The 12380-nt window shown below is 40.5% G+C and overlaps 1 protein-coding gene across 1 annotated transcript; it reads right to left on the bottom strand.

Annotated features, from left to right (window-relative positions):
• Positions 1-1823: 1823 nt before the first annotated feature.
• Positions 1824-12075, bottom strand: ZNF423 (zinc finger protein 423; the record flags this gene model as incomplete). Its single annotated transcript, XM_009581559.1, has 2 exons — positions 8857-12075; positions 1824-1908 (listed from the first exon to the last, which is right to left on the bottom strand). Coding segments are annotated over exons 1-2 (3235 nt in total), but the record flags the coding sequence as incomplete, so codon positions are not given.
• Between the last annotated feature and the right edge of the window lie 305 nt (positions 12076-12380).

Here is a 12380-nt window from a genome sequence, read left to right as displayed (position 1 = left end):
TCTTCCCTCTTTCCTAAACTGCACCATAAAAAAAAAAGTGATGACTTGAACTTAATGAACGTTCTCAGTCCGTATCTCAGCAAAGCAACACAAAGACATGACACCACAATGGAATAATCACGCATTTTCTTACCATGCCCTGGTATTTACAATGTTCTAGGTGTACGGAACTGAGTCCATATGCACCTTTGTATTTATATAGAGTTCTTCCAAATATATGTAGTAACTTATGTACAGCTTCAAGGAAATAATAAGTACAGTTTTCACGAACAGCAGCACCACACTTTTCTCAGCCTCCTATGCCTTCTACCACTGCTGCTTTCCAATAGCACTAATAGTGAACCTTGTAATGTCATATATATCATCGTGTATTATTTCAGACAGCACTAATTTGGGGATATACATCACACATCAGTTACTGGAAAATGAAGAAATTACATCTTTCCAAAAGAAAAAAGAATTCCCCCTTCGAATCAAGCAGAACCTTAACTCAGCACTTCATGACCTTTGTATTTAAAAATCATTTATTAGCTACTGGATTACAAATTAAGTTGAAACAAGTGCTAAGCTTGCCTAAGGACTTCTCTCTTTCAGGCTTCTTAAAAAAAAAAAAAATCTAAGGGGGAGCTACATGAAATCACTATGGTCCAATTAACAAGGATCTCACTCTTCAAGCTTGCAAACAAGAGATTACATTAACACCTGCTACAAAAGCAAACATTTTTAGATATCTTCATCTTAACCTGCTTGACATTGACTACAAACTCCTGCCTGGCTCTCGGATGAAAATTATTGTGACTGACATGTATATTTTTCATTTGGGGGTGGGGGTGTGAAGACTGTGTCAGTCCGTATTTCTCCTTCTCTGGTATTTATGCGTAATTCACTTCAAAGATAATAGGAGTTACATACATGCATTGACGGGAGAATAGTTTCCTAAATGTAAAATTGTTGAAGGGAAACCATTATGCTTATGGGAGATAAATGCTGCATGTGAACATATGAGACACACAGAGTGTGCTGTAGGGTCCTCGAAGGATCTCATCCAACATATGCCTACAGTGGCATGTGTAAGTAACTCCTTTGTGGTCTATGCATCAAAATAAACTGACCTCTTGGGCCAACACATATATTTATAACATCTGTACAGACAGGAAAAACATTTCTTTGCGTTCATCAGAAAAGCAATCATACAGCTGCAGCAGAAATACAACCCATCAGATTACAATAACACTTTACGACAAACTCTTGCGACAGGACTGTAGTAGAAGGCAGCAAGCACTGATTTTTAAAACATTTGGATGTGTGAAAAGTTGAACTTTCTGAAGTCCAGAATTGTTGGAAAAAGAAGAAAAAATCCCACTGAAATAACTCTGTAAGTGTTTTGTTTTGACAATGTTCCTCAGGAATTCACCACACTTAGCTGGGAAAATGCTAGCAGTTAAATCTATTCAATGTCATGACATACAAAATTGAAACATAATTGCTCCTAAGTGGTTGACAACTGGCAAGTACTTTTTACATGGATAGAGAGAAATTTATGCTATCAAATGGAAGATACTGTCAAAAGTTTGATTTTAATATAAATGAAAATGCTACATGAGGGCTCAAAAGGATAAGGAAAAAAGCTCAGCAGTAACACTTTTATAACCACATATTTAAAAAGCTTTGAAGTGAAGAATCATTACATCAAAATCATTTTCCTTGAAAGATAAAAAAAATAAATTACAGCATGAATATTAACAAGTTATTAGAATAGTGAATTTCAAAGAGTAGCAAAAAACAAGCAGCCGATGAGTGGCCTAGTTTAAAGAATGTCTTACCAATCATATGGTTAGCGACATGGATTTGTATCTCTCTCTCATTCTCAAAGGTCATCTGGCACTTGATGCATTGATAGGTCTTTTTCTGTTTAATAACCAAAAAGAGATTAGAGAAAACTGCACTGTAGCATAAGGCAAGTGTGATCATGAATATAGCATGTTACGTGCTTCATCTTTCCTCCACTGAGGCCGTTTCTGCTCATATATCCCCAACAAGACACCAAGTTGGGCTGGGCTTTTCTGGGACCATAAATACAATCTCTAATTAACAGCCTGCTTGAGGAGAATTTTTAATTTCAACTTAAAAAATTTCAAATGGTAGTACTTGAAAATCTGATTGAGTACTTGAGCCATAATCAGATTGCTCGTGTCATTTAACCCATTGGAGTAAAAATTCCTGCAGAGTGAAATAAAAGACATTGAAAGGTAACTCTATTTTCAGAAAAAGATCAACTTTCTCAAAAAATTCCATCTTTGGTTAAACTCAAAATACAGCAGGCAAAACACCTGTAGTTACTTGGGGAATTGAAGGACAAAAGGAAAAAATACATTTTGTAATGGTCTCCCATCAGAAATCCTGGAAAAACTGCATTACCACGAAGAATTGTTTCCTAGCACAATCTGTTGTGTATTTTCTCCGTCTCAAAGTCGTACCAGGGAGGCTTAGCTGCAGAAGTCAGGAGATAGTGTGAAGAGGCAATTACCTGAACCATTTATTCACATAGGGAAGATGGAGTTTGCACTCAAATTGACAGTGGTGCATGTACTTGTGCAACAAGACAGGCAAAAATCCAAGAAATCATTTGTAGAAATTAAAATGCATGTTGACAAGTTAGACATGCAAGTTAGGAAAAAACCAAAACACGAATGCTAAGCTTTTGTACACGTGCAAAAACTCTTATTTCCCAAAGCAGGAGTACGGTGCTTTGGTCTAATATGCATGCTCATTTACTGCATGGGAATATGCTATCTAAATAGACATCTTTTGACGTGCAATTTAGAAAAATTGGGCCCTTTGTGCCTACTTCTTCCTAGAGAATAACTCCGACTGCAACACTTGCCACCAGGCACGAGCGTGAGCATGCGGTCCATATCCTTACAGCTAGAGTGAATGGCAGCAGAACGTATGTGAAATCTCCGTGCACTGGCCACAAGCTCAGTTAGCCGAGGAATGGATGAGAACCCCAAGCCATTAGCACTGAGAAACCCAATTCAGTAAACAACATCCTCCTGACTTTTGAAGCAAAATATTTTGCGGGTATTTTCTGTGAACTTCTAGATGCACATTATTTTTTCTTACAGCCTCCAACCCACACCTAGGTACACAATCCCATTTTTAGGACAGCAGTAATAAGTCAGAAGTTTTGAGTTAAACAGAGGAGTTGCTGTCACCCCCTCTGCGCATGGGATCCAATTTCCTTGAGCACCTGCTGAGGAAAGAACAAATTAGGTGCTGCCAAGAGCTTCTTAACTACTTCCCATGTCATCAATGGCAACAAGTTAGCCTGCTGGAGGTTAATGAACATGCTGTAATACCATAATAACAAATGCACCAGTCTATGGATGTTATGCGTATTCCATGAATTCTGTACGCAATATGTGTTTGCACATAGGCAGGGCTTTCTAGGCTAAAATAACAATGGGTGATTAACATGATAATAGGAAGAAGGCTATACTCCATTGGCCGAAACCTGACACAGCCAACTATATAAAAGGAAATAGTTTGGATTGCCTAGTTATCCCTAGGCAGCTCAAGAAAGTATCCTCCTGGAGTCCATTCGGAAATCAAGGCTGTTAATGGAAAAGCAGCTGGATTTCTGCAGCACTCTTTCTTAGGAATCTATTCCGGCAGACGAGCACAGCACACATACATACACATGTCCCTCAAACACACTGGCATACACATGCTGAGGGCTCCTAACTTTAAAAACAAAACAAAACAAAACAAAAGACCTGGGAAGAGAAAAATGGGATTGGGCTGTGAATGATTCATGTGGTCACATTTAAAACTTGAAACCTTCCTTTTCTTTAAAACTTCAAAGCTGACTAAGTTCTGTGCCTTGTTCAACACTTATCTCTGTTATGAGGGTTCCCTAAGTAACTAGCTAAAAAGGACAATATTTCAGCTCAACTTTATTTCAAACCTTTAAAGTTATATTAAACACAGACAAATGATTCATTTTTTTAATTGATTTCGGTGCTTCTGAAAGCTACTTACTAACAGATCTGGAGACAGGATGTCGTTGTTTATCCACAGACCCAGTGCGAACTCCTCCACATCATTTCACAAACTTATAAAACACTCCGCTTGGCGTGACCACCCCTCAGAGAAGACGACAGATTTCAGACTTCCTCTGAGTATTATCTTTAGCCTCAGCTGAGACACATGCATGCAAAAGAGCAGCTTAACTGAGGCGATGGCTCTTGTGATAGGGTACCCCGCCTGATATGAAGTGAGGCTAACAAATGGCCTCATACAGGCCACGAAAAAACTACAGCTAGATTAGCACCCAAATGTATATGCAAGAGATGGAAGAGCTGATTTTTTGGCTCATTAATAATTCTCTTTAAAAGAATGTCACAAAACCAGACTTCCATTCTCAGTAAATGGGGAGCACTAGTTTTAATACAAGGTTGTGTTATTTGTGGTACTAAATATGATCATCTTTTGTGGGTATCATAGCTTCACGAACGTTATTAATGGGTCAGCTATCTCTTTTTAAAGTTTTGTCTTCACAAGTGGTGACAACAAAGGTGCCCAGACTGAGGAGCTAGCAGAGTCTAGGTGACGGCACCTAGGTGACATAAGAGACCAGATGAGCAGGCCTTCAGCTGAGAGCTCAATCCCCATTAAGTCAAGATATTTAATTCTAATCTTGGCACAAAATAGTAGTAATAACAACAGAGGGTTCTGGTTTCTTTTCTGAAGAACTATTGTTCCCATGGGTTTTCCATACTGTCCTCCTTTAAATCTGGAAATGGTTTCCTGTTCTACAAAGAAAATATTCCTCCATTCAAGTGGATTTACAAGGGAAGAGAAGGGGTGCAGGGGAGAACAAAGAGAAGGAATTGAGTCCAAGAAAGTATTCAGGAGAAAAGGAACTGAGTAAAGGAGCACAATAGGGTCATTCTTCCAACTTTCTATGCCACCTCCTTTGCTTCTTCAGTCCAAATAACCTAGGTGGGCTAAAAATAGTAACACCATTCAAGATGGAAATTTAATTGAAGTCTAAGCATTTGCCATTGTCAATGTTAAACAAGCATTGCTCGTGATAACTATGGTACAAAATAAGGATAAACTTGTGTAAGAGAAAGAGCAGCTTGAAACGTTACTGTTTCCAGTATTACAAGGGGCAATGAGAAATCTCAATACTAAACAATTAGTCATGTTTCTCAAGACACGCACATTCCTCTAGAAGACATGTTAAAAAGAATTAATAAAAAGTATTCAAAACTGAAGGTCCTACGCACAGAAATATGTTCAGAAAAACATGAAAGCATTACCTCTGATGAGATTGTAATAGAATAAAAAAAGGTCTTGAGCTGTACATGTGCTAGGTACTGGAATGGTACCTCCACTTGTGATGCTCATCTGAAAAAAAACTTTTAGTCCTATCCAAACAGAATAGCTCGTGTAAAACACAAATTGAGGTTAGAACAATCTTTTACTACTAAGGTGTATTTTATTTATTCCTCTTAGTGATGTTCCTTATGGAAGACCATTGACTTCACTTACAATCTCCTAATAACAAATCCTCCAATGCAGATGTTGCCATGTACACAAAGCAAACACTTTGTCTGGAAATCTATCTTTGTTGACCATCATGATTGTATCCTAGTTAGACGCCCTAGAAACAAAGGTGATCAATTCACAGATATTTTCTCCTGGTTGTTCGCCATACTAAAATGTAAGTGAGGAAGACAGAATACAGCAGCATTTTCAAGGGTTATGTGCTTTCTTTCATTCTTATGGATAAAAAAACCACAAACCCCAAAACTGCCAAGCAATTCTGAGTGCTTTTTGATCCTCATCTAGCTGTCTCCAACTGATTTTCAGAACAAAACCTCCAAAAATTCAATAGTAAAAAACGCAAACAAAATATAACAAAATATTCATACTCCCTTTGTGGTGCTTTATCCATGTGCATATATACACAAACTTCATACAATAAAATGGAATTGTTCTTTTTCTCCTGCTCTATCTTTTTTTCTTCCCAAATATTTTCATTTTTTATTCATCAAGAGCTAATATTTATTTTCTTCCTTTCTTTCACTTTGGGGTTAAATCTTCATTTAAGTTTTTCTCTGAAAATCCTTTAGGCTTCCATGCTCACTTCTTCAATTCAAGAAGTATAACTGCTGGTGGAGCGCTTTCCAACATTGAAAGAAGTTACGGATTTTGTATGTCATCGTCATCTTTTCCATTTTCTTGGATTTCATTCTGCTTATTCTTATTTACTCTGAAATACATACCCACTACTTAAAATCTAATCTCCCTATATTTTCTTTCTGATTGTACCTTGTCCTAATCTTCAACTGCTTTTCTGTTTAAGAAAGAAAAATCAATAAGGTGTTTAAAAAAGAAATGTAGAAGTGCTCAAGAATTGGAGAGAATCAGCTTTTCTCTGGACATCTGCAGATTACTCTACATGCATTGTGCACTTAAGATTGCTCCAGTAAAATGGTATTTTACCTGTGTGCAGCATGTTAACAAATGACAAGAGAGATCGTGTTCAGCTTGCTTAGCTTTGCTATGAAGCCAGTGAAGTTAAGTAAATGCTATTCTTGAAATACAGGGTTTTATCACCGTTTAAAAGACAGTGTAATTCTTTGAAAACCCCTGTGCTAGGCAGACACAAAGGGCACTCATTGCCCTGAGAAACCTGAGAGAAACACCAATAGTTTCCACATGAACTGATATCAGAATTCAGGTCTTGTACCTATAATGAAGGGTAAGATTATTAATTATTCCTAATTAACAATATATCTATTCCTGGGATGCATAACATAAAGGTCTCCGATATCAGCCTATGTGCAGGCCATAGACACCTGTTGAAGGTACCATTTGCCATCATCACAAATGCTGATTTTTCATTATCTTCTACAAAGGAACCAAGACCTCTCTTCATGGAATGAAATTCAAAGCATTTACCTTATTGAAGAACTTAAAACTCTCCCCTGAGAGAGCAAGTATGGAAGCTGTCACTGAAAAGAAAGAGTTAAAGCAAGAAATAAGAGCAGAAAATGGCAATGTATTCTGCTTCTGACAGTCGATAGGAAAGAAAAGGTAATACTTTAGGCTACAGGCACAGCTATATGAAGTAAGAATTAGTCCTACTTAAGAGAACAGAGGTATTTTAAGGAATTTAGAAGGAAATAAAGGCCTGAGGAGGAGGAAGGAGAATGAGCTAGCCAGAGCCCCAGCCGAAGTCTCAAAAGGTATCACACCGAAGGAGGGATATTTCCATTCCTCATTCTTCTGCAGAATTAGGTGTGTGTGCCTGGAGGCTTAGTCACACATTGACCGCACCCAGAGGGAACAATATCCAGTTGTTTTACTAAAAAAGCAAAAAAAAAAAAAGAAATTAAACTTGCAATGGGATTCGCTCAGAAGCCTGGACAAGGCATTAAGGCCAGCGGGTGCCAGGGCAGGCAGTGCCGTGCTCCGACCGGGCCGTGCACAGCCCAGCTCAGCGAGACGCTGCTGCCCCGCACGCCCCGGCGCTGAGCCAGAGCTAACAAGTCCCGCTGGGGACACAGCCTGCGCCGGCTCTGTTGGAGGCACCTCAAGTCTGCGTCCTCAGGACGTACTTAGGGTCTTCTCTTACTTACTGAGCCTCTGGTGTTCTAGTTGAATGGTATTTTCAGGTTCTTTTAATGCAGTAAGAGGTGTTTGTGGGTGCTTTAATTAGCAGATTGACATAAACAGGCATCTACAGCTGGAATTATTCATTAGGAGTTGGGTGCCTAATTTCCTTAGATACTTTTGAAAATCTCACCCCATCATGTTTAATTAAAAATGTCAGATGATATCAATACTCAGATGTGTCTGCTGTTGGTCTCCTGAGAAGATTTCCAAAATCTACTTCTCATTCCATCTGTTCCTGACAGAGGAAGGACTGACTTGGCCCATTCTTGAACCAAAACGTCAACAAATAATTTTAAAAGATTATAAACTGCAAATGATATTAATCTCCTGAGTAGGCTTCTGAAACCTTACTTGGATCTGCATGTTCCCAAGTATCTTTTAAGCTAAGAAATGGAAAAGTAGGCTATCTGTGAACATTAAAGGAGAGCACACCTATATGTAACCTGCATTAGACAACAATTTCCAGATCTGCTAAGAAAACTACTTATCTTACAGGAGGGCCATGAAGCAGATCCTTTTAAAATAACTTTTAAAATCATACACAAACACACACACAGGCACACATGTATGCACACAGACATCCAAGTAGCCTCACAACGTTCACTCTGACAGACATCCATAGGACAAGCTCTTTAGCACAGAAATTTGTTTTAGGTGAGAATCTGGGGGTAGGGTGGAATTCGCTACATTTTTCCTCAAAAGTTCCTTTATCCTCCTGCTCATGTTTAGTTCCCTGGTAAGAAATAATCTCATTCCTCAGGTATGACAGACCAGATTTTGTTTTGTTTTGGGTACTCAGCATCTCTTTTTTTCATGGAAGTGCCCCACCTTTTCCAGATCTGCCAGTTCAGTAGCATCAGAATTCATGGACAAACCCAATCCCCACCATTCAAGTGTCTCAGCTTGAATCTGTAAATCTAGGGCAGTTTTATGATAAAAAATCTGATGCGCTGCCACTAGGAATCAAGGAGCCTCCAAGGCTGAGCAACATCTAATCTTTCTATGTGCGTTACTCTACCTTTCCTCCTGTTTTGTTGGTTTTTTTAGTAGCACAAGTAATTTTATAAAGTGAAGTTTGAAAAAAAATAACATCATATCAGTTCTCAGTCACATTGAAGGTCTACATTTTATCCCTCAGACATTTTACAGTTCAGCTGTACTTACTCTGGGAACAGGGGACGTCTGGGTACCTTTCCTTTGGCCACTAGTCTCAGGCGTCAGGTCTCGGTGGTCTACCTGAATGTGGCTCTCTAGGTCTTCCGCACTTTCAAATTTGACACTACACTCTGGACACCTCAGACTGCCACACGGTCTCTCGGTCATCTCCTGTGGAGTCAAGCCCGAAGACTGTCCATTGGTGCTCCTGGTCATGCATCCAGCACACAGGCCATAGGGAAGGCCGTTCACATCCAACTTTACCAAGTCCTGCTTATTCCGGAACTCCTTCAAGCACAACGCACACTTGTAGAGTTTTTGCAAGGCCTGGCCATTGGGCGACGAGGTTGCAGAGTTTCCTGCCAATTTCTGCATATGGAACGTCCCGTGAATTTTCAGCTCAAGGGTAGAGGTGACCGTCTGCATGCAGACAACACAGCGAAACCCGGTGAGGGAGTTTCTGAGATCTGGATGCATCTGGCAGTGCTCGATAAATTCCTCCTCACTCTGCAGCGGCATTTTGCAGATCCGACATGTCCCTGTATCCAAACTCTTGCTGTGAGTGACTTTGTGCTCCGTCAGGGTCAGGAGTGATGGGAAGCGTTCCCCACAAATGGGGCACATGTAGTGCTTAGCTGGGCCTCGATGGGTCTGCATGTGCTCTCTCAGGCCATTTTCTGAGAAAAAGGTCCTTGAGCAGATATTACACTTGTGGCTACCTTTGATGAATTCTGCTTTCTTCCTAGAACAGTCATCCTCCCCAGGCCTGATGTTATGATCTCTCAAACGATGGTTCTGCAAGAGGACCTCCATAGTGTAGGCAGCCCCACAAATGTCACAGCCATACATGGGCTCAGAAGCATCTACATCATCCTCACTGGCTTCATGACTGTTGGAAGTATCTGGATTCTTCATTAACATGTTCTGGATATCTGCCCCTTCTGTCTTCTTATTTGTTGGGGTCATGCCATTAGCTGTACCATTCTCAGCGCTAGCATCAAAAACACAATGTTTTTCTCGCAAGTGCTTTTCAAGCAAGATGATGGCATGAAAAGCTTTGCTACAAAACTTGCAGTTGTATTTTTTGCTGTGGGTTGTGATGTGGCACTGCAGTTCTACCTCTGTGCTAAAGGTCTCACCACAGAAGATGCATTTGTGAGACTTTGATGGATTCCCTAAGTGACTATGCTTCACATGGATCTGGAGATCCACCTCCTTCCTAAAATCCCAGTTACAGGCTGTGCAACGATACATCTTCTTTTCATTGCTATGCTTGACTGCCAGATGCACTTGGATAGATACCTTGGAATCAAAAACTTCTTGGCAAAGGGTGCAGTGATACAGCACAAAAGTATGCATGTCCAACAAATGCTTCTGCAAATCATCCACCGAAGAAAACTGTTTGTCACAGCTCTCACATACATAATGAGTTGAAGTTGTCATATAATGGACGGTGAGATGTTGCAGAAGAGACTCCTGGGAATCAAAGTCTTCTTTACACTGAGGGCAAGACTGTTTCCTCAACAGCAACTCCAAATGCAACTTTAAATGGGTTTGAAAACTTTCAAAATTTGAGAACTTTAGATCACACTGATTACATGGGTATTCACCATTAGACACTGAGTTTACACTAGCAGAAAGCCGTTGCCTTTTAGGGGAAGAGACTTCAACATCAGAAGAAACTGGACTCTGCTCTGCTTTTGACTTCTTATTGTGTGCCAGAGGAATGTTCTTGTGGTTTTCTTTAATATGCTTTGTAAGCTTCAGGATGGAGCCAAAAATGGGGGAGTTTGTGCAATAAGGGCATGAATAAACTTCCATAAAAGACTGTGTTGGCTGAATGACAGGGGAATCCAATTTTGAATTTCCTACATTGCAGTGAGTCTGCTGAATATGCTCAGTCAAGGTTGCTTCGGTCAGAAATCCCATGGAGCACTGGTTACAGAAGAAAGCGTTGTTGCCATCTTGAGGGGTAGCGTTTGGGCCACAGTGAGTAATTCGGATGTGTTCTTGTAAGCTATTGATATCCGCAAACATCTCCGGGCAGTAGTTACAGTGAAAGGCAGAAATGTTGCTAAACTGCATCATGGGATAGGCATGGTTTTTGTGCACCTTTCTCACGTGTTCATTCAAGTTGTACAGTGTAGGCATGGAATCAAGGCAGATCTGGCACGTGTGGCTTTGCTGAGGTTTGTCTGCATGAATGGTCTTCAGGTGGATCTCCAGAACAGCAAGGCTGTTGAAGTCACGCTTTGAGCAGTACGGACAGCTGTAAGTAACTTTAGACCAGTTCTGGCCTTCCTCTCTGTCCAGAGACCTGATTTTCTTTTGTCCTCTCAAAGGCTTTAAGGTCGAATCTGGGGTGGAACCTCTTTCCACCGACGCGCTGGAGTCAGGCGTTGCGCTGCTCATGGACGCCACACTCCCCAAGACTGGGTCAGGGCTGATGCTGTGATTGCTGGAGTCAGGTTGTCTGTGGCTGTCCAAGTGGCAATAGACTTCCTCCACTGAAGAAAACTGCTCCGGGCACATAGGGCACTTGTGTTTTTTGTTGGCATGGGCTTGATGAATGTGTGAGAGCAGCGAGTTTTCGTCTGCAAATACTTCAGGGCAATGAATACACTGCAAATCTGCCTTCTCGGAAAGCTGTGGGTGGCGTGTCATTACGTGCTTCTCCAAATCTTCAGTCTGACTGAATGTCTCTTCACAGTAATCACACATAAAATCATCCTTCTTCACCTCTTTCTCAGTCTTTGCCATATGTTCCTTGTTCTTTTTATGAGCTTGCATGTGACTCTGCAATGAGCTGGTAGATGAAAACCCACGTTTACACACAGTACACTTGAACGGTTTGCTGGAGCTGTGGGTTTTCAGGTGAATTTTGAGGTGATCACTGCGAGAGAACGCAGCCTCGCATTCATGGCAATGGTACTTTTTATCCCCTGTGTGAAGCTTTATGTGGCGATCCCTACTTCTCTTGTGCTTAAAAAGCCGGCTACAGTAGGTGCATTTGAAAGGTAGTTTGTCACTGTGGATCTGCTCGTGCCTTTTAAGGTAGCTCAGGCGAATGAAGGACTTATCACAAAACTGACAGGGATACGGCAGGCCAGTCCCCCCTTCCTCCTCCCCGATGCCGAGATCACACCCATCTCCTATCATCTGAGTGGGTGATGCAACATCTTTGCTGGAGGGAGATGAAGCCACCCAGGAGAGTTGTGGGTCGTCATCACCATCTGTAATGGGAAAGCAGAAAGGAGATTAAAAACAATTCCCAGTGCATCTGTGAAATAAGGACAAAGCTCTCAACAACACTATGGGCTTCTGCTACTACAGCGTAAAAAAAAAAATCAACTACAAAAAAAATCTCTCTTGAATTTCAAAGGAGGTTTGAGAAAGAGAAATAAAAATATATTTGTACACATAATTCACAAATATGCCAACATATAGTATTAATAAAAAGCATTTTTCTTTAGCAGGTTTAACACCTGCTCACTGTACTGTAAAGCAATAAACAATGGATAAAGAAAGCAAAA

Source organism: Fulmarus glacialis, unplaced genomic scaffold (genome assembly GCF_000690835.1).
Source record: "Fulmarus glacialis isolate BGI_N327 unplaced genomic scaffold, ASM69083v1 scaffold14897, whole genome shotgun sequence".
Classification (NCBI taxonomy): Eukaryota; Metazoa; Chordata; class Aves; order Procellariiformes; family Procellariidae; genus Fulmarus; species Fulmarus glacialis.
This window is presented reverse-complemented; position numbering and strand designations above follow the sequence as displayed.